Genomic DNA, 24,398 nt, shown 5'->3' with positions numbered 1-24,398 from the left:
ATACTATTTTTAAATATCATTTTCCAAAATATTTCTTTGTGGATCTACCCCTTTTGCAACCAAACTGAAATGGATCTAACCCCTTTTGAAAAAAAATTGATTTTTCTTTGCAATTTATGTTCACTTTTAATTGGCAATTCAATTTTTATTTGGTATCATCTTATAGAGCTACTAAAAGTCTAAAAAAAAAAAAATCAAATTTGATGAAAAATGGATCTTACCCCTTTTGCAACTGAGCTCTTCATATACCACCTGATGCCGAACAAGTTGCCTGGACACAAATTGTGATTTATACCTTCTCTCGTTCATATACTATGGAAATATAACATCTGTCACATAACTTAATTTTTTCTGCTGACTTGAATAAATAGAGAAAATTCAAACTAGCATAGTGTTGAAAATTTCATCAAAATCGGATGTAAAATAAGAAAGTTATGACATTTTAAAGTTTTGCTTATTTTTCACAAAACAGTGATATGCACAACTCAATGACATGCAAATGAGTCAGTCGATGATGTCCATCACTCACTACTTCTTTTGTATTTTATTATTTAAATTAAACAATATTTCATTTTTTATAGATTCGACAATAACGACCAACTTAACTGAATCATATAGTATTAAACAATGCTAATTCCACATGTTCAGGGAGGAATTAATCGTTGTATCACTTGACAATGAGGAGAAAATTGGAATATTTCATATAATAAAATACAAAAGAAATAGTGCAGTGGATGATGTCATAGTCTCTGAGTCCTCATTTGCATACCAGCCAGGATGTGCATATAACTGTTTTGTGAAATTAAGCGAAACTTTAAAATGTCATAACTTTCTTATTTTACATCAGATTTTGATGACATTTTCAGTGTTATGCTTGTTGGAATTTTCTCTTTTTATTCAAATTAACTTTTTGTTGGGGTGGACTTGTCCTTTAAGTTATGGAAGAAATATTTGTTGTTATAATATGAAGAGCTCACTTGCAAAAGGGGTAAGGTCCATTTTTCATCATATTTGATTTTCTTGTCTCAATGTATAGATATTTAGTAGCTCTATAAGATGATACCAAAGAAAAGTTGAAATTCCCATTAAAAAGTGATCTAAAATGGCAAAGAAAAATCACCTTTTTTTTTCAAAAGGGGTTAGGTCCATTTCAGCTTAGTTGCAAAAGGGGTTAGGTCCACACATATTTTTTTTGGAAATAAATATTTTAAAAAATATGAAGACAGGTAGATTTCTTTTATACCCAATGTTATATTCTCATGGTAGGGTATCATGAAAATTTTATTTCGCATAAGAATATTGCAATATGGGAGGAGAATAAAAAAAATGATTTTCTTGGAGTGGACCTAACCCCTTTTGCAAACAAACTCTTCTGAAAAGCTCATTTGTCAAAAGGGGTTAGGTCAATTGTTCATAAATTTTATTGTTTTCTGTCTCAAAACCTCTAAATTTTAAGTCGCTCTGATGAAAACAAAGAAAATTTGAAATTCACATGAAAACGTAAATAGAAATGGCAAAGAAAAATATTTTTTTTTAATCAAAATAGATTGGATTCATTTCAGTTTACTTGCAAAAGGGGTTAGGTCAACAATGATAATTTTAAAAGAATATGTAGAAAAAAACTGAAGACAGGTAGATTTCTATTATACCCAATTTTATGTTCACATGATAGGGTAGTACATCATGTCAATTTAGTTTCTCATAAGAATATTGCAGTAAGTGAGAATAAAAAACAAGATTTTCTCGGAATGGTCCAAAATGGACCTAACCCCTTTTGCAACTAAACTCTTCATATATATAACATGATATAATATTAATACAACAATTTTTCTTCCCCCCACTACGTTTCTCTTTCTCCTTCTTAAACCTTTTCCCACGTTTTTGTCTCGCCTGCAGCAGAGTGAGACTATAGGCGCCGCTTTTCCGACGGCGGCTTCGGCGTCAACATCAATTATTAACCTAAGGTTAAGTTTTTGAAATGACATCATAACTTAAAAAAGTATACAGACCTAGTTCATGAAACTTGGACATAAGGGTAATCAAGTATTACAAAACATCCTGCCCGAGTTTCAGTTCACATTACCAAGGTCAAAGGTCATTTAGAGTCAGAGGCGTCGATCGGGGGGGGGGGCGGCAATCACCCCACCAATCAAAATATTGGGGGGGGGGCAAACATAACGTTTTGCCCCCCCAATAAATCCGGATGTGCAAAAATAAAACAAGATTGTAATGTTACACAGAAATCGGCAAGCGAGATTGAGATACACAACTCGTTCTTTATTTAAAATCGTGATCAAAATGTCCGTTTTTCAGAGTGGAATATAAAAAAAATTCAGCTCGCGCTTCGCGCTCGTATCATTTCTTTAGCAAAAAACCCCATACTTTTCATGATTAAATTGGTGAATAGAATGTCCCGTTTTCAGGTCTAAACCTAAAAAAAACCTCCCACTTCGAATTGCAATAATCTTTTGTTGGATATATATCTTGTTCTTTATTAAAAACGTCCATTAAACTGTCAACTTTTTTCAGATCGAAATAGGACCCCTTAGGCCCCCTGGATCCGCCTATGAAAAAAAAAGGTTTCACTACAAAATAGGTCGTTTTGGTGCCATGAAATTTGATAAGCCCCCAAAAAAGGGTTTCAACACAAAATTAAGATGTTGGTCACTTTCCATACATTATATTATCTTATGTGCATGGGCGGAAATCTCTCCTTGAAGGTAGGGGGGACACATACACACACACACACATATATATATATACATACATATATATATATATATATATATATATACATATACATATTTCGAAGAGGGGAGGTATTCCTAACTAAAGATGAAAGGCCTCAATAAATAATGCGAGCGCGAAGCGCTAGCCCCAGTATGTTGATATTTCAGAAATTGTGACCTGAAAATTGAACATTCTGAAAAAAATTTGAGATCATGAACTAGATTCGAACCTACCTAAACTATCAATGCGAGCGCGAAGCGCGAGCTGAAAGTTTTTGAATTTCCAACCTAAAAAATAGACATTCGTGACACTTTTTTCGAATCATGAACAGAATAGGAATTCAAGTAAATAATAGCTGCGAGCGCGAGCTGAATTTTTTTTTTTATTTTCAAACCTAAATACTGGACATTCATAGCACTTTAAAAAGAATATGAACATGAAATGAATCTGAACAATTAATGCGAGCGTGAAGCGCGAGCAGAAAGTTTTTGATTTTCCAACCGAAAAACTGGGCATTCTTAGCACTTAATAATGAATGGAATAGGAATCTAAACATTGAATGGAAGCGCGAAGCGCGAGCTGAAAGTTTTCATTATTCTCCAACCTAAAAACTGGACATTCATAGCACCTTAAGAAGAATATGAACAGGATAGGAATCTAATCAATTAATGGGAGCTCGAAGCGCGAGCTGAAAGTTTTTCATTTTCCAACCTAAATACTAAACATTCTTAGTACTTAAAAAAAGGACAGGATAGGATTCTAAACAATTAAAAAGGGCGCGAAGCGCGAGGTGAAGATTTTTGATTTTCCAATCTAAATACTAGACATTCAAATTTAGGTCTTAAAAAACGGCTTGGTGTAAAAATGGCAGAGGTAATAATGGCAAAGGTAAAATGGCAGAGGTAAAAATGGCAGAGGTTAAAAATGGCAGAGGTAAAAATGGCAGGGGTTATAATGGGAGAGGTAAAAATGACAGCTCTAGATAAAATATGGCCAGTCTTAAACCCCCACGCAATGAATTGTCAAAAAGCCCCCGCATGTACATAGATTAAATTAGAAGTGCATGTCACGGTTAGGCATTTCATCATATCAGTATGTCTTCATCGGCCTAACAATGGTATTTACGAATTCGTTGGAGGTGTACCGTGAACGCTTTTTAAAAAGAAATCAAACGACAGATATTTTTCATTCAATTTATCAGGAGCAAAATGGAACTGCACTATTCTCATTCATCATTTTATAACATTCCTTTTTGTCTGGCTGTTTTTTTATATCTAAAGTTTTGCCAGGTTTACCGATACAAAAAGGAGGAAGAGTAGACATAATAGAGGTGGAGAGACAGAGAGGGTTGGGGGCGGGGAAAAACATAGAGAACATAGCGGGGAAAGCTTAGACGTTGAAATTGTCACGAATGATTGTGGTTAAATATTATGTACTTATTTGTAATGTCGTCTGTACTATTCTTTTAAATTTTTGAATGACAATAAGCATGCGTTCCCAGGCTTTGCACTGAATATGTAACTGATTATGAAAATCAATAATAATCTTGTTTTGACTGGTAAACCAATTTGGGGTCGATCGAGGGGGACCGTCTGGTTCAGATTCTTTGCATAAAAGAAGACCCTGAACCTATACCACTGCATCCAATATGATATAAACGGCTCGATGGTCATAACCTTTGGAAGCGGAAGTGCTGTTGGGCATTTTGTACACCATAAGCAGCACCCTCTTGGTAATTAGCTTGGTATGCGAAAATGTAGAGATTTGATACAAATCTCTGTTATTTTTCAAACAGAAGAAAAAACATTGTTTATTATCTAATCGTTATTATTTTTGTTGTCATTCTTTTTCTGACCTAAAAGTACTTCATTTAGTTGAAATATTTTTTGTGTCATTTTCCCCCTTAACCAAATCCCCTTTCATTTTGGAGTGAAAACTTTTTTTCTCGGCTATTCAACAAACCAGCACCCCATATCTCTTTCATTTTTGCCTCTGCCATCTTTACCTTTGCCGTTTTCAACTCCGCCGTTTTTTACACTTTTAGAAATTTTATTCTTAAAAAATAAAAAATTCCTGCAACAGAGTCTGGAGAACACCTGTAATCTTACTGCACTGTGTAATCTTACATGCATTTGTGTAAAATTACAGAAAATTGGTTTTTGTGCGTGTACCCTCACAAATTTATTGTAATAAAACTGTTTTCCCCTTTTTAAAACATCTGTTCTGTAAAATTGTATAAAAATTGTGGAAAATCCTCTTGTTATTATAATTTACAATTTCTGTAAAACCTGTTTTTTAATTTTTCTTCTTTTAGAATCTACTGTTTTATTCTAATAGTGTACCTCGGCCACTTTTACCCCTGCCATTATCACATCTTCCATTTTTACCTCTTGTCATTTATGCCTCTGCTCTTTTTACCTCTGCCGTTTTTACCTCTGCCATTTTTACCTCTGCCATTTTTACCTCTGCCATTTTTACCTCTGCCATTATTACCTCTGCCATTTTTACCTCTGCCATTTTTACCTAGCACCTAAAAAACGAACAGGACAGGAATCTAAACAATTAATGAGGGCGCGAAGCGCGAGCTGAAAGTTTTTATTTCCAACCTAAAAACTGGACAATCGTGACACTTTTTCACAAAATGAACAGGATAGAAATTTTACTAAACAATATTAGATTCGAACGCGAAGTGTGTGCTGAAGATATGTCATTTCCGGCCTAAAAATTTGTATTATTAGCATATTTTAAAATCAAGGACAGGGTAGATATCTCACTAAATTTTGATTAATGTGTATTATGTTCACTCACATAATACAAGAAATGCTACTAATTGTGGTATTCTGGTTCCACAGGCACGTACCCAAGCCGGTAAGAAAGCCTTTTCTCACCATGGGGCGTGCCTGTGGAACCAACTCCCCAATGATGTAAGAAATTCGACGTCAATAAATTCATTCACAACATCGTATTGGAGATACAGGCTTAATCAAATTTGAACATGATACATATATGCTATTGTTTCGTGTTCCAAGTGAAGACTATTTATTGAGCCATGCTAGTAACTCGGTCTCTTAGTAACTGGATGATACATGTTCTTCTTATCTCCACGTACCTTTTTCTCTATTGTATTTTTCTCACTCTCCTTATATTCTTTCTATGTCACTTCTCTATTATTCTCGTTATACCTTCTGTCCAATCTTCTACTTTGATCATCTTTCACACTGCAAAGAATCCCTTTTCATGCCTTTCCTGCCATATAAATGCAATTACGATGGATGAAATAGAAATTAGGTAAATATAACAATTAACTACAAATTGTATACAATCACACATATCCTATTCTAATTTATATCATTCATTAATATTATTTCTGAAAGTAGCTTATTGTAATATGATCAGTTACATGACTAGTTTAGACCGGATTTGCTCCTACCAAATGTCTTTTTTTTTTCTTATACTTTATTTTGTTGCTAGCCTAAAATGAACTGTTTTGTTTTTTTATATTTTCGTTGACCATAACTTAACAAAAATGAACATATATTGAAGTCATGAATTATGTTGTAAATATTTGTTTTCTATCATTACGCATTGACAAGTAGCATGCAATATTATATCATTTTGTACTGATCTTTCATATCACCTTCGAATGTTTTTCATGTATATTTATGTATATGTATTTTATGTTATGCAGGGCCTCCAAGTATAACAGTATTGTAATTACTGATGGGGCTACCCTGTTGAATAAAGACGAAATAAATAAATAAATAAATAAATAAATAAATGTGAGCGCAAAGCGTATCCTGATTCTTTTTATTTTCCGACCAAAAAAGTCATCTTCTTTTCACCTTATAGCAATAAACAGGATAGTATCTGACTCAATCATAATTACTGATGCGAGCGTGAAGCGCGAAATTAATACTTTTTAATATTCAGATCTGAAAACTGGATCTTTCAAGCACTTTTGAAATAAAGAACAAGGAGTTTATTTTAATTAGCAATGCGAGCGCAAAGTGCGAGCTATTCTTTTTTTTTAAGATTTAAACCTACATATTAGGGTAAAGATGGATATCTTCCTAAATGGATGATTTGATTTTATATGTTTCGATCTAAAAAGGGGAAAAATAAGAACGTTTTAAAATAAAGAGATGGCTGTGTATTAATGCAAAGCGCGAGCGATTTTTTAATTTTTATATCATGACCTAAAAGTTTTTTGTTTTTTCCCAATTATTACCCTCCCCTTCCATCATTTAATTTTCTTCCTCGTCCTATCTTTCTTCTTATTTTTCTCCTCACCTTCCTATTTTGTGCCGCCAATAGGGGGCGGGCCACCGCTTCGCCCCCTTGATCTACCTATGATCCGGGGCGGATCCACGGTTTTTCCAAAGGGGGGGGGGGGCAAATCTTTCGGAGGAAAATTTTGACAAGCCCCAAAAATCACAAATTAAGGATATTTCATACCCGAAAAAATTTGACAAGCAAAAAAAAAAAAGGTCTTCTGTTTTAAAGGCATTTTTACAAATTTTGCTTCTCAAGGGGGGGGGGGGGGGGCACGTGCGCCCAGTGCCCCCCCCCGCATCCGCGCCTGCCTATGATGACCCATCCCACGGCAGGAATTTCGTGTATAAATGGAATATAAAAGTCTCGTTAATAGCGTATTTAAAAACAAATTTGGGGAATTAAATATAGTTCAAACTCATAGCGAAGGATTCATCATAACTCATGAAAACTATTCTTTTTACTGAGTACACGGACAATGAAATTATTCTTATATTCAAAGTGAATGTGGAATAAAGGGAAAATAAATTGGTTTAACAAAAGTATGTTCTTACGGGGTATGGAACATTCTCGTCTACTATCTATGCACTAAATTTACTTATAAGTATCCAGAGGTGATTTTCTTTTTTCGTCATTTATATCAGTTATGAAATTGACAATGGCCATCAAAGTCATCACTCTTTGGCTGGCATATAGGGCTAGATGCGAGTTCGAGAATAGTCGGGCCGGTATGCCTTTTTGCCTATCCCAGTTCTTAACAAAAGCTATTTGTTTATACATATTTCGAAATATGTTTTGCTTCAAAGCAAAACTCTCATCATTTGTTGTTTTAGAGATAATCATACATACAATGAAAAGTGTGTAAAATTGTGCCTTGTAACGTCAGTTACCGTGAGAATGCCCATGTGTATAATTTCGATTTTGATGTATTTTTTTCCATAATAAAAGACCACAAATAGTAGGGGGGACATTTGATATTATGTCCCCCCTTTCCAAAATGGTAGGGGGACGCGTCCCCCCTGGGATTTCCGCTCATGCCTATGTGACACGCCAACCAGAATTCCAGGGGGTGCTGCCTATATGGAAAATAATACACGCAGCACCCCCTGGGAAAATCTATGGGGTGCTTCAGCACCCGTGCTTCCCAGGGCCATGGGGCACGTGCCCCCGTAGTTACACCACTGAATCCCAGGGTATATGTAACAACCCTGCTTATACTGGCTATGTGCCAAACATGATTGAAACTCATGAATACTAATCATCTTATGACTGCGGAATTGAACGGAACATGACCGCGAACATGAGCATGGTAAAGTCCTTGTACATTGTCAGTCTTGTAGTTGTACGTTGTATAATAGCGCATAACAGGACGGAGGTGATATCATAAACAAATACGTACCCTAGATTAACACTGCCACTGTACATCTTTGTAATATGTACTACGTCTGACTATATACTTTGATGAAGACGTGGTTATTCGTTCTTCTCGATAACTGGTAAGTTCAACCATATTTTGTCTTTGATTAAATCTAATACTTGTACGTAAAATCATTGGACACACTTATCATGTTTCAAAAGACTTGAATTCAATGCAATGGGATCATCGCCTACCGCCCTAGCTTTCACACGGTAAAAAAAAATCGTAATTTGAATGACGATTCCAGTGAAAAATAAGGCTCTATAATTACGAATATTTAGCACGTGTGAAACCAAACTAGAATATGGTTAGAATCACAAACGCTAATCACAGCCAAGAATACAATCGCAATCATTATTACAATGATGATTCAAGATTAACGTGTGAAAAGGCCTCTAGTGACCAAGAATGCGTATATCATTTACATTTATTTGAATGCAGGATAGAGCATTGTCGATTAAATGCCTTCCATAAGTGCCGCGGCCGGGGATCGAACCCCGAACTTTCCATATAAATAGCCAGGCGCATATAAGACCACTCGGCACCTCCACGTGCTATCCGCGCGGTGGTTGGTTGGAGGTGTGTCTGCTCTGGTTGTTTTTGACCAATACTGTGTAGTTTTCATTCAAACTATACGGTGTTGGTTGGAGGCTGCCCGGGGTTTGATAGATATTCTGATCGACTGTTGTGTGGACGGTGTGTTGCCCAATATCTTTGGAGTAAACCTACTCAACCTGTGCAATACATATTGTTTAGTTTTTCTTCTAAACTCATGATTTAGACACGAACTTTCAATATTTCGTATGATACCCATTTCATAAGTCAATGCCATATATGAATTATTGACAAAGTCCGAAAAAGTACAACTTATTTCCTGTGAATACACTTCTATTTCTCATTATAATTGTTTCAAAAAGTACTACTTTCAATTGTGCATGCATGTAACTATTTCATTTACTATTTATTCTCGAATCAAATGTTTAATTGTATTATTTATTTTATCTTGTACATACATTGTAACCATTGCAAATCAGTCTTTGGACTGCGAGAATGGATATTTACAATAAAATCCTTCAATCAATCTCCATCATGTTGATCATGTGGAATATGATGTTTTATAAGATTTTAGTTATTGTTTTCTATCTGTTTTACATTTTGTAAATGCTATGATAACAGGGGAAGTTCGCCCTAAAGAAAAGTTTGTTATAAGAATAGCAGAAAGATAATAAAATATATTGGTGAAGGTCTGAGAAATATCCATTTAAGATTTAGAACGTTATTAGAATTTAATTTTTCTTTATTTGTGACGTCATAAACGAGCAGCTGCCCAATATGTTCAATATAAAATGCATAAATTTCGATTTTTTAATGATTCGTGATGACTTATTTTTGTTTTCTTTTTTAGAAACGGGTGTAAACTGATTTGTGTATTGATATACTGAAGGTACAGTAAAAACCATTTACAATTTTCATTGATTTTTTACCATACGATATGTAAGAAAGCTGCTCGCATATGACGTCACAAATGAAATAATTGAAATTCTAATAACTTGTTTATTCTTTGGTGGATTTTTCTCAAACCTTCGGCAATATTTTTTTTATTTATTATATTTTTTTTTATTTTTACAATAAACTTAATTGTTGTCAGGGTGAACTCTCCCTTTATTGGCCAATGTGGGCGCGTCGTGGTATAGATCTAGTGGTTCTGACTCTCGCCTTTCAAACAGAGGGTCGTGGGCACTGGCGTAAATCCGTGTTGAGGGGTGGGGGGGATGACTGAAATATTTTGGCTTTTTGTTTTGTTATCATGTTTTTAGATATGCAAGGAATTGTAATTGATATGTCCACAGTGGCATACCGTGGGTCACGGCATTGTGGGGGCACCAGCAGAATTTTCGAATCACTGAGTGAGCGCGCGAAGCGCGCTCGGTTGCTAGTTATTCTGACCTAATAGAGACATTTTAAGGACAATGTCATTGAACGGATATGTATCTCACTGATCAAATAATGCGAGCGCGAAGCGCGAGCTGAACTTTTTATATTCACACCTAAGAAGGGACATTATAATCAAATGTGTGTAATCATGATAGGTACCTGTCTCGCTAAACAATGCGAGCGCGAAGCGCGAGCTGAAATTTTCGTATATTTTGACCCCAAACAGCGAGATTTTAAGGAATATATTTTAGGAATCCATTAAGAGTATGCATATCTCACCATAGTCATCTAATGCAAGTGCCAAGCGCTTGCTGATTTTATTAGAATTACATCTGAACACATGAAACACTTTTTGTACTCATTGCAATCATGATTATCATACGCATCTCACTAATCAAATATTGCGAGCGTGAAGCGCGAGCTGAAAATTTAGATAATTTAGATAATTAAGACCTGAAGTGGGGCATTCTAAGGTTTCTTTGTAGGAATTAACTAGGACCATACGTATTTCATTAACCAAATGATGCGAGCGCGAAGCGCGAGCTGAAAATTTTTTATATTCAGATCAGAAGAAGGGACATTTCAAGGACTGATTTTAGGAATTCATGAAGAGCAGACATATCTCACCAATCCACTAATGCGAACGTAATCACGGAAGGAAATGTTTTTATATATACGAAGACCTTAACATTGGGCAATCACCTTTTTAATCATGTAAAAGAAGCTCATGTCACTACATAAAACAATGATAACTCAAGTGCTAGGAAATATATTTAGTTTATATTGACTTGAAAACGGGATGTTTTAGTACAACAGGATTATATATCTCGTTGAACAGACAATGCGAGCACCAGGAACTATGAAGACGTAGGCCCTGGGCAAATCATATTTCATGAAGTTATGATGACAATATTTCTTATGTAATGTAACATAACATAATTATAATACAACATTATAATGAATAATATTTTCCTCTTTCCCACTACGTTTCTCTTCCTTTCTCCCTCTTTTCTATTTTCCCCCATTTCCCCGTTTTTGTTTTGGTCAGCCGATGGGGGGGGGGAGCATGTGCCCCCCATGCCCCCCCCCCCCCGTAGTTACGCCACTGTATGTCCATATGGCAAATACCCCTCCAATATTATTATCTTTTTACCCCATGATGGTTTAATTGTTTTCTTAGAGATTACATTGAAAAAAAATTGACATTCCATCTTAATCCCTTCCCAAAGACCCCAACATTGATGAATATTGGAAGAAACGGGGATTTCTCTTCAATGTTATAATAAGGACATAAATATTTCGTTTGGAAATGGTGAACTGGCTCTTTATTTGCATTTTATGATTCAATAATATTGTTTTATTTGTTAAGCGGTATTTTAGGAAGAATTTTCACCAATAAAACAATTATCTCTTGTGATTTTTTTTTTTATTTCTTTCGTAAAAAGTGGGGGGGATGTTTGTACAGGCCATCCCCCCCTCCTCGAAAAGTGGGGGGGATGTATCCCCCCCATCCCCCCCGGGATTTACGCCAGTGCGTTCGAATCCTAGCCATGGCGTGTTTTCCTTCAGCAAGAAATTTAACCACACTACTGCACTCGACCCAGGTGAGGTAAATGGGTACCGGCAGAAAGTAATTCCTCAAAAAGTTGTGCGCACCAGAATCGGTAGACAAGCTTAGCCGGAGTAATATAGGAGCGCCTTGAGCACCTAGCAAGGTGGATACGTGCGCTATACAAATCCTATGTTATTTATTATTATATGCCAGCGGTAAATTGCCAATTCGTCTACTGCCAACTCGTCCACTCATCACATGGTCTACAGTCAATTAGTCTAATGCCATTCCGTCCATCAACATTTTGTCTAACAACCATTTGATCCAATAACAATTTGGTCTAATCATCACTTCGTCTAATCACCATTTCGTCTTTGACCATTCCGTCTCACAACCAGTTGGTCTAATATCCATTTCAATTTAATTCATCTTGCACAATTAACACTTAGTCCAATAAGACCAAATGGTATATGGACTAAATGGCTACTGGACCAACTGGTTATTAGACGAAATGGTCAGTGGACGAATTGGAAATTAGACCATGTGGATAGAGGACGGACGAACTAATGATAGACCAAATGATGGTAGACGAGTTTGCAATTGGACGAACTGGCATTAGACGAATTGGGAATAAACCGTGCGAGCTTGGAAGAGTCGGTTCAATGAATCAGGGACGCGCCACATGTATAGTCACATCAGCGAATCTGATACCAGGGGTGTTTCATAAAGCTGTTCGTAAGATACAAATGACTTTACGCACGACTGGTGATCCTTTCTTGTGCTACGTGATATCCCTGTATAATTGATTCATGACCTAAGAACACGTTCCAGTCGTGCGTAAAGTTGTGCATAACTGTACGAACAGCTTTATGAAACACCCACCAGGGCGCCGTAAAGGTGAGCGAGTAATCGCTAGTTTTATGACCAATCAAGATTCTCGTTGCATGCGCATTTTGCGAAGTAGACTGAATATGAACCAATCATAATTGTTCTTTGAAATTAGCGACCAATCGCTAACCTCTGTGTTACGAGACCCTGGTTAGCGATTGATTGTACGCTTGCTTTTTACGATTGATTGTACATTGTGGTTAATGCAATCAATCGTAAAGATATTCTTCTACGATAATTGTGAAGCTTTGTGTTACCTCAGATCGACAAGAGATATATTAATTTTTCACCGATGACACCTTCGACCGGGACCATCTATCGGTTTGGAGTCGGTCTCATCGGTAAGACTGTAGCATTTGTACCCAGGTGCAGACCCTAGACAGACCCCCGATGGATTTCATGTGCCAAGTTCTTTCGGAAATGCTAAAGGTTCATGGCCCTGGCAATTCGCAAGCGGGCATGTTAAGGATTCTGGGATTTGCAGCACCCCTGGGAAATTTTGTTGGTAAAGGCAGCCCTGGGAAATTTGGTTGGTATACGCTCCAATGTACATCATTAGGCTTCGTTTACCAAGTTAACACATAGCTAGGGCAGTCATATACATTTCTTCGGAGGCTAGGAGTTTGACAAAACTTACTTTCATTCTCGAGTGAAGACCCTTTGATAATAATAATGATATGATAATAATAACGACAATAATAATAATAATAATAATAACAACAGTAATAATAACAATAATGATGATACTAATATTACTACTAATAATAATGACAATATTTCTTTATAAAAACCACATAGGGAGTGAAAACCCTTTTTATATTGATTTAGGCCTACATTAATTGCTCCAACAGGCCCATGAGTAGGCTCCATACGCATACAAACGCATACTGCTATTAAATAACAGTATCATGCTAAGAGATATGTGTTAATGTGTCGAGGCAAGTTCGGTGCCTGGGTTTTATGATTTTATAAAGGAAGGGGGCGGTACATGTATCGAAAATTAATCGATCTGAGGGGTGCGGGTAATTTTTTCTAGAAGCCCACCCTCGCCCCCAGAGACCTGACAAAAAAGGGAAGCATTTCCTTAATCCTTTCGATGAGATTTTTGTGTAACCAACTATTGTTTATGTGATTTGCAATCAGCCAATAATATTTTTTTAAATTTTGTGATTTACTTCAATTTGTTATAATAAAAACCGAAAAAAAAAAAATCCTTCCGATGAGGGACCGGCGGAGGAGGTGCACACAAGAATGGAACCTTTTTATTATCACAGGGGCCAATTAGTAGTGTACACATTTTGGCCTGAAAAGGAGGGGAAAAATACAGTGACACGCCATGTGCTCCTGCGACAACTGCTCCGGTGTTAATCTCAGTGGGTAAATATAGGATTAGGATTGTACTAGAGTTCTTGGTTTAGAATAATGTAAAGAGCTAAGGAAAAAGGGTTTATTAAGTCATGGAGGTTAGGTTTTATGTTTGGCTTAACGTGTACATTTTCCATCGGGGTAATTGTCGCCCGAGCAAATGTCATGGAACCGAAAATTCAATGGAGAAGGGAAAAGATGGCAGTCGAAGCAAGCAGAATTATTAAACAGAGAAGTCCGAGTCGTAATTCGATGTTACCCTGGTACTCAATTGAAGGGTGTGACGTCACTTTTTGGGGGGATTATCCTGGTTCTGCGCCTCAAAGTGAGATGAGTGCGCCCCCTATTGTTGCCTTTCTGAAGTGCGGATTGGATAATTTACTTTTTAGTGAGCTAGGACCTTGCCCCGACCCACTTTCCCAGTTATGAACTCCCGGACCCACCCCAGGCCTAAACTGGCTGCACTTCCTACTGGGTATCCTTTGTTCAATGTTTCAGACTGGTCTAGTCCTGTTTTTTGGGGTACCGCAAATTAAATGCCTGTAGATAGGCAGTGAATCGATGATGAGGAGACTTAATCGTGTTACTTGATATTTTTGTGATGTTAAATCAATTTAGCAAAGAAGACAAATGTGTTGCCGCGTGGCCCGAATCGGCTCCTTGGATATCGTGCTCTCCTACTTTGAGTTAGACATCGAAAATTCAGCATTGAACTTTTGCTCCATTAAAAAAACCCTCTGTAACTCAATCACAAATCAATCCCCATCAAACGCATCCTCGTCTGTAAGAAAATAACGCCTTACAATTTGCGATGAGCTAAATATCAATTTCCTTTTTTCTTTGTCAGAAAAAACACATCAGTGATCTGACTGATCTCCTTTAAGTTTCTGGAGAAACCCATCACAACCCTATATGATGAATGACCAAGACAGCGCCCTCTTAAGAAGGTCCAAGGATGCAGCTGGAGCTAAGATCGAAGGAACCGCTGCAGCTTTGAATGAACTTAGTAACGACATCTGGACGCATCCTGAGTTAGACTTTGAGGAACACCATTGCCACGCTAGCCTGACAAACTTCCTAGAAAAGGAAGGATTCGAGGTATATGATATCAAATTAGCACAATTAATCAATAAATAAATCTGCGAGTACGGTCAATCAAATTCAATCGATTTGTCAACAAGGTATAAGTATCTAAAATTCATTTCAAAGAAGATGAAAGTCCAATTAATCAGTATATAGTTGGTGAAATGTTAGATCAATATATGAAAAGAACAATCGGTTCAATCAACCGTTTATATCACTCAATGAAAGTCACTCAGACCTAGATTAATTATAATGACCGTCAATCACACATCTATACCATGCTTCTGTTACACCTACGAATCCGACTCCCATTAACCGACTGATTATGTCATTGGAAATAGCATTAGCGAATGAGTCTGTCTGGAGTCTGTTTCGCCTATATGATTGTGGGTGTAACCAGGAAGGGTTCCAGGATTTTCCAAAGGGGGGGGGGAACATTTTCCCGAGAAAAAAAATTAACAAGGAAAAATAAAGAAGGCCTTCACTTTCAAAAGGAGGGGACCCTTCTGTTTTAACGGCATTTTAACATTACAAATTTAATTGTGCCTCTCAAGAGGGGGGGGGGGGGGCACGGGCCGGCTTTGCCCCCCCCCCTTAACTCGCCAGTGGGTGTAACTATCAGTCACCGTATCATGCAAACATGCAGACACTTCCTACATCAATCATATTCGTCCGTATATGATGTCTACTCCTAGCTGTACTATGATTGCAAATGCATATATCTATCTATTCAGGTTATCAATCGATTAACCAATCAATCAAAATTACCAAACATTTGACTAGATCGACATGAAATATTAAACTCTATCTTTTCTTATTTCTTAAATTTCTTTCAAGGTAACACGGAGCTTCCATCTGGACACGGCATTCAAGGCTACTTACGGTACCGATGGTGGTGTCCATGTTTGTGTGATCTGTGAGTACGATGCTCTACCTGATATAGACCATGCCTGTGGTCATCCTCTGATCGCCGAGTCAGGAGCTGCCGCAGGTTTAGGGATCAAAGCTGCACTCGAGCTGCCCGATGCGCCGAAAGGAAGGGTGAGATTACAACGATACAATTCCTTGATTATATGTGTGTTTTTGTTGATGTGAATGACAAGAATAGCTTTAGGCAGCATTAACTACACATCAACAGTTGGATATAATTCATGCGAAATCTCCCTCTTAGCATCAACATGTATTACCCCCAGACGAACGATATATACTAGATGAAATATTTTCTTTACACGACCAATATATAAGGAAAATTATAGCAAATCATATATTACAAAAAAGCCCTATGGTATTCTCTCACAATGTATTTTACTTTTTTTGTGTTTCTACAGGATCTAGTGGTGATGTTTTAAACCTGATTTACGAGATAGTCATTGCGGCTCTCGTTACATGTTAAGGGGAAAAGAATGTATCTAGATATAACTGGTTTTTATCTTGAAAATATATTATATACAAATATACTAAAAAATAAACTCTTAACCATTCATCAATGTTTATATAGCTTCTGAAGCAAATGCAACTGCTCAAACTTCAATGTCGTTTTTCTCGATTCCATTTCTCACCACGTAGGCCTCTAGCTGAGATACACCTTGTTGCGATATTACGGCCGAGCAGCTGCTTGTTAGCAAGCTACTAGAGGACCGAGGAGAAATGCGTTACCAAAGGGTACTCGCGCACCAAGTAGGATTCGAACCCGGGTCACCCGAATCCCAAACCGCGGATCTACTGACTGAGCAGCTATCTTCGAGCCAAACGCGAACCAGTTAATAGTTCCTTTTAAATAAGAATATATATACGAATTTCAAGGCAATTGTAACCCAGTAATGCGCCGTGAGGAATCATAGGATTAACAGAACGCTGCCTTTTTGAGGACGATGGATATGGATAAGGCCTACTTTATCGTCAGAGCGCTTGGCATGGATCATGACGAATTCGCGTTTGAGATATGCGCCCAAAGCAGTACACGCGCCCAAGTCACATTGCTCCCGTTTTCGATGTCGAAATGCAATAAGTACTGTTTGCCCGGATTATATAGATGATAAACCCATTATCATCTAATCTATCCAGGTGACGGTCATGGGTACCCCTGCCGAAGAGCACGGTGGCGGGAAGATTAAGCTCATCAATGCAGGAGCCTTCCAAGGAATCGATTTTGCTATGATGGTTCATCCCTACCCTCGTAATGTATCCAGACCGGTCATTCTGGCTTGCACAACGTAAGTCTATATTTTCAGTTTCTGTAGACAGTTGAACCAATTAGGGCAATACATTGAGGCTGAAGTCATGGACCATTTGTGTTTAGGCTGAAGTTAAGGACACATTGTGTTCCTGAGAGGTTATAGGTATTGACGGGACTTTTGTCAATGGTGGTTGGAGCGGCAATGGCCTTTTCGACAGGGTACGATTTAATGTTATAGATGGGCGATGCGAATAGGCAAGGATAGGTTAGGGCCTAAGGGGCATATGCGAATTCCCTCTTGTGCAAGGTGAGCTCAAGCATGCCATGCAAAATATGATATATTAACTGGCATAGCAGCACACCTGACACTTTGCATATCACATTTAACTTTCTTTTTTTCGGAGCGAGTCCTGTTTGAACTATTATGGTTAATAGTTAATGTTTTGAGACCGAATGGGTTTGTAATAGCGATAATCAACAGATTCGTACAAGATTTCCATATATACTAGTATTATGTCAGTATTCAGTTATTTTTGTCTGTTTGGCGTCATCTTAGCATGGATGTTACTTTCACTGGTCGGGCAGCACACGCGTCATCATGTCCATGGGAAGGAGTGAATGCTTTGGACGCTGTGGTCTTGTGCTATGCAAACATCTCCGCAATGAGACAGCATCTTAAACCTGAGTGGAGAGTCCATGGTAAGTGCAAGGAGATGTCATTACACATCCAAATGTCTGACCGTGATCGTTTCGCATCCTAATGCACTTGAAGCATGTGTTCAGCCCCTTCTACTCTCTGGCACTATTGCCCAACCGATAATACAAATCGGCCTTTTGAAAACATCCAATTGCATGCCAGAACCCCACTTTGGCGATTTTAACTACACTTTTGATACATGTACGTTCTAAAAGCATGTTCTTCCTTTCTATTTATAAACAAATCCGTAATGTGTTTCTTCTAAACTGCGTATTCTCGCGAAGATGGATGTTGCCAAATAATCTCGTCAAACGTCGAGTTTCTCGATTCTTTTGACGTGACTTCATCATAAATAAGGAATCAACAAAAGAATTTATGTCTTCCGAAAGTAGGCCTAATAATTACACATAGTAATCAGAAATTTTGAAATGCTTTCGTGGCGACTATAATCATCTAACTTTCGGTCATCCAGTGTGGCTGTCTTGTCATCCTTAAATTGCCATGATTTTGACCGTTTGGATTAACTAATACAACATCCCAGTGACTGATATATTGTTCCTTCTTTATTATCCTCCTAAACAGGCACCATTTTGAAAGCCGGCAAGACCCCCAGTATTATCCCGGAGGAATCGCAGATGACATTCTACCTAAGAACAGTCGATAGCAGTGACATGCCTACACTTAAAGACAAAATTGGCGGATGTGTAAAAGGAGCTGCTACGGCAACCGGCTGCAAGGTAAATTGAAGGAAGCCAATGGAACGGGAAAATGTTCACAATCGAAATATACCGCAGAGACGTCAAGAGTCGCATGTATCTTTGTTGATGTGACTCGGTGAATGTCATTATGTTTTATAATGTGGCAACTAGCATAATAAATTTTAAATGTTTTAAATTAATTAGCCGTCCAATCTTGGCGAAATGAGAGCAAAATAAGCTTCGTTAGATAAGTGTCGACAAAAGTACCTCGATTTCGACTGCAAGGCAAACATTACATGTAGGCTTAAAGTAAAGCTATGCATGGGCATCGCTGGCTCAAGTTGTAGACTAGAGTGGGCTTATCCACAATTTCTACATATTATGTAGATCATGTAGATTAGTACCGTGTTATGAAATTTGTCTTAAACGGTATTAACAGAATAATGTCTGAACTGAGATACAAATAAAATATAACTTAAATCAAAGTCGAGATGAAATAAATGAAGAAAAAAAACAACCCTGATAAGAGAGCAAAGGAGAGGGGGTGGAGGGCTCTAAAAGAATCACCTGTAAAACCTCTATATAGGTAGGAAAAATGAGTTATTAATATGAATTATTAAAATTAATTATATATATCTACATGTGTTCTTTGCTTCATCGCGTTTTTACAGGTAGAGTACACTTTTGGAAAGGACTACGCCAATTTAGTCACGAACGAGGCACTAGCGTCAGTGTACGAGAGTCAGCTGTCGGAACTCTCCGTCGATTACGCTACCAGTGAAGTGACGTTCTCTACGGATATGGGTGACGTTTCTTACGTTGTACCAAGTATACATCCTTTGTATTACATCGGTACTGACGCAGCTAACCACTCGAGGGAATTCAATGCTGCAACTGGTAAGTCCAACCATATAAACTGCGAATGGACATTATGGATAGACTGCTCGAGAGAAAAGCGCATCATCATGGCTGTTACTTGCAATTATTAATATGAAAGTTATTCAGCTTACAATAAGAATAACCTACTATATTTGTATCGTATATGCCTAAATGATTTTTTCATACATCCTCACGATTTTTGGCGCATATAAGGTTATTGCGAAAATGCTGACGCAGGGCCTCCTACGAGATGTTTTGTAACTAGGGCAATATCCATGTTATCACTTTCCATCAGTACGTCTCCTATCATCAATAAGAAGAATGGTGTTCCCAATGTTGTACGAGATTCGTAAACCATCGATTTGGATTCGGCTTTGTGTACAAATTTGTCATTCCATTTCTTTCTTTTTTTTTCAATTCCCGGGGGTCGTTTCATAGCTGTTCGTAAGTTAGGAGTTATTTAAAGAGCGACTGGTGATCCTTTCTTGTTGTAAATGAAATTCGCCATTAAATGTTCATTGGTGATTATTTAGCGCGTAAGAAAGGTTCACCAGTTGTTTGTAAAGTCGCTCTTAGCTTACGAACAGCTTTTTGAAACACTTACCAGGTTATTTTCTTGTAGGGTCACATTGGACGAATTTTGTCTTAATGAAACTAGACAGATTCAATCTTTATCAGAGATGAAAAATTTAAAGACTTGTTTTGAAATCCTATTTACAATAGGAAAGACATAGTACATGTGCTTGGCAATCGAAGAGTCTAATCCTAATATTTTAATTTCTCTTTGATGTGAATTTATTCTCATATTTCAAAAAAATGAATAACAACATATCAACACAAGACAACACAATATATTTGGTTATGTAACAGAGTACAGTGTGGCATAGTAATTAGTAATTCATTTAGAAAAATATGACAGTAGATTGTAACAATGACAATAAATGAGTGTGAAATATGAATAAACCTGCATTAAAGGCAGAGCTTCCTTTAAAATATTATGAAATCAGCAATCAAGGAAATAGGACAAACTCAAAATCAGATTACACTGGAATTTGGAAGAGCCAAAGATATTAAGTGAAAAGAATTTGTGGGGGCGTTGAAAGAGTCAAATAGGGAAAGTGGATAAATAATAAGAATAAAAGAGAGATGGAGGGAGGGTGAGAAGAAAAGAAAGAGAAACAAATTCAAAACTAATATTTGGACGCAGTGAGCTTGAAAAGAATCGAGTTCGAAATCAATGACAAAAGTGGAAGAACTGTGACAAAATTGGAGTGGCAGATCATTTGGATCGCATCGGTTTCTCCCTTTACTTGACGCATCAAAAATAATATTAAAAAGTGTCGTTTGAGTCTAAATGACAAGAAGCCGACTTCGATTTCGAAGTCGACTGCTTTACATTAATTTTTGTTCATTCCAAGTAAGTCAATGCAGTAAGACATTTCATCGATTTTTTTTTGTATACGTCAGTTATGAATGTCGAATTCCTTTAGAATTGTTTGTTTAGTTATATTCAATACTCTTGTGAATATATGCTTGCTATCATTATTGCGAACTAGAAGTGGAGCGTTGTGGCCCAGTGGATTAGTCTCTTGACTTTGAAACAGAGGATCGTGGGTTCGAATCCCAGCCATGGCGTAATTTCCTTCGGCACGAAATTTATCCACATTGTGCTGCACTCGACCCAGGCCCCGGTAGGAAGAAGTTCCTCAAATGCTCGAGCACCCGATGAAGGTAGCCGTGCTAAAGCCGGGTTAATACTGATAGCAGGGCCCGCTGGGAGAACAGTTTTCTGAACTGAAGTGGCTACCCTGGGTAAATATGCCGTTATTATTTCTTACTTGCTTTTTTAAAAACTTCTACCAATTATTATATCACAGGAGCCGCAGCGGCACAGAAACCGACCCTCGCCCAGGCCAAGGCCATGGCGTTCACGTGTCTGGAGCTGATGCAGCCCGGCAACAGGCATCTTCTAGACAAAGTGAAGGAGGAATTCAACGACAAAGTAGGCCCATCTCCTCCAAAATAGAGAGTTTTCGGTTCTGGATAGGCCGGGTCCGTTCCAGAGAGAGTCGCAATTGATAATTACTTGATGTTGAAGCAAGCAGAATTTGGAATTACATTGTCGACTCGAGTGTAATATATCGCATTGTGGACTGCTGTATCATATATCAAAATGCATTTAAACGCACCTCTTTTTTCGCTGTGGGTCCTGGAAGACTATTAGTCTTATAAAACTAGAAAAGCCAGTCAAATACCATTGTATAAAGCTCAAACCTAACTAATTTCACGGACATCAGTACATGTACATGGTTTTTGTTTCTTGTCCCCCCCAAAAAAAAAAAAAAAAAAGAGCGACGCATTCCCTTAATGCTCTTTTTCGAAATACATGAAGACGGATGAGTGCCGTTGATGTTCTCCCAGATGTTCCTTTCATGTGGATTTGCATTGTTCTCCAAGCAACATACCATCCTCCTAGTTGCCATCCTTGGTGGCCGCTTCACATCACAAAACTCTTAGAAATGGCGCAGTCACATTTCCCGTACGGTGAGTCGAAAACAGCTGTTTTTTTATTTTTATTCAAACCACCTCTGTGTAGCTGGTCCAAAAATGTAAAAATGGCTGTTCAGTTTAGACTCACCGTACAGCCGCCGTAAGGGAAATGTGACTGCGCCATAAGGGACGCTTGGCCTGCGACATGTTTTTGTGCTAAATGATGTACATATCACCTAAGTCGTACGTAAAGCCATGCCTAACTTTTGAACAGCTATGCTAAACAACTCTTCCTGTATAAAAGACATTTTCACCTTTTCCCAATATTTGTTTCCATTTTTCGTTCAGAGATGAATGATAGGGCCAAAATACTAAGATTTGATTATAATACATGCTTTCAAATTATGGTATAACAAAAAAATTAGGGGGGTGGGGCGAGTGAAGAAGCATATCCTTAAGTATAGCAATTTAAGTGACTCGTTGTTATAGGCGATGTATATGTCTGTCTGTGATAAACGTGCGTGTGAGAGTTGTAATGACTTACTCCTGGGGACATTTCCTACATGTGCAGCTTGAACCAGATAAACATGCCAAATTTATTTCTCATCTCATGTCAAACCGTCTTATATCCCCATTAACCCAATTAAACTCAAGTTGTGTGTGGAGGGCGGTAGGAAGCGTACACGGTTAGCGTACTCGGCTCTCAAAAATAAGCTGGATAGTGCACTAATATATATTTTTTAAATGAGACCACAAACACACGTCCCCATTCTATCGATTAATGATAAGTGAGTCCCCGATTTACAAATTACGATACTGTGTGTGCCTGTGGGTGTGAGAGTGGGTGATGGTGTGTTGGCTTAGATGGAAGATAAAACAAAATCATATAAGTACATGTATTCTCATAATATACAAGTCATGCTCGGTTTCACAATGCGAGATCATAAGGAATGTATTTATTTAAGATTTTTTTTTACCACATTTACAAAACAGGTTATCAAAATTATTTAAAAAACACAAAAATACACACAAAAACAATAAAACAAACTTACAGTATGAGCAGTAGTTTCCAGAGAGATTGGGGTAGAGGGGGAGCATTTTAGTATCGGATAATTGAACTTGAATACAAATAGCTGTAATTATTGCTCTACATGTATATGCTAGAATCCTACACCCACACACTATATATATATATACACAGTGCGTCCCACAAAAAACGAAACCAAGATTTATTGATGATTTATCATAACTTAATCACAAATACAATAGACAAATGACCTACCATTGTAAAGCTTAGAATCTCCTCTTTCATCTGAAATTACTTAGATTATTTCTCATTCACGCATGAGTGAGCATAAACAATTTGAAGAGGGGATACCAAAAAGTCATTTGGCGGGCTGTATATGGGTTTAAAAAAAAAAGAAAACCACATTAACAATATCTGCTCTTTAATTTGATACCTCAATTACAGAAAATGGTCAAGAAATAACAAAGTTCTGGTTATTTGAAATAAGGCTTAAATTTCAATAATTTCATAAAATTAAGAGGTTCTACAGGCTAGCGTTCAAACTCACTTGACACTCCGTTTTGTTGACGATCAGCCATGCATTAAGTCTTATGTTAACCATGCGATAGCTTCTGTGGGTAACCTGTGAAAACACGTATATTTAATAAAAGTATAGAAATACAAGCATTGTTTCGAGGAACATAACTTTTTTACTTCTTGACCATTTTTTGTGATTAAGGTATCAAATAAAAGAGCAGATATTGAACTTTTTAGGCAAGTGATTTTCTCTTTGAAATTCAGATACCCCCACCAAATGAGTTTTTGGTATCCTTTCTTCAAATTGTTTTTGCTCACTCATGCGTGAATGGGGAATAATCTATTTGTCTATTGTATTTGTGATTAAGTTATGATAAATCATCGCTTAAACTTTGTTTCGTTTTTTCTGGGACGCACTGTATATACATATATATACATATACATATATATATATATATATATATACAATATATATACAATATATACAACATAATATTTAGTAAATTAATCCAAATATATGCATGGTAATTGTAAAGCCATTATGTCTTTTACATCTTCAGATACCTGAAGAAGGCCCAACTAAATGGGCCGAAAGCTTCCCAGAAGGAAAAACCAGTTCCACTGGACCAGTTAGACCAGTATAATTTTAACTGGTAACTCTGGAAATTGGAAC

The 24,398-nt window shown here is 37.3% G+C and overlaps 1 protein-coding gene across 1 annotated transcript; it reads left to right on the top strand.

The window, feature by feature from the left end:
• The first annotated feature begins 8,193 nt into the window (after positions 1 to 8,193).
• LOC129259429 (peptidase M20 domain-containing protein 2-like) lies at positions 8,194 to 23,175 on the top strand. The gene is made up of 8 exons (XM_064098537.1): positions 8,194 to 8,498; positions 15,007 to 15,257; positions 16,080 to 16,283; positions 17,307 to 17,455; positions 17,975 to 18,117; positions 18,698 to 18,852; positions 19,485 to 19,710; positions 21,570 to 23,175. The coding sequence occupies exons 2-8, from the start codon at positions 15,072 to 15,074 to the stop codon at positions 21,716 to 21,718; spliced, it is 1,212 nt and encodes a 403-aa protein (XP_063954607.1). The 5' UTR covers positions 8,194 to 8,498; positions 15,007 to 15,071; the 3' UTR covers positions 21,719 to 23,175.
• The last annotated feature ends 1,223 nt before the right edge of the window (positions 23,176 to 24,398 follow it).

This window comes from Lytechinus pictus, chromosome 4 (genome assembly GCF_037042905.1).
Source record: "Lytechinus pictus isolate F3 Inbred chromosome 4, Lp3.0, whole genome shotgun sequence".
NCBI lineage: Eukaryota > Metazoa > Echinodermata > Echinoidea > Temnopleuroida > Toxopneustidae > Lytechinus > Lytechinus pictus.
This window is presented reverse-complemented; position numbering and strand designations above follow the sequence as displayed.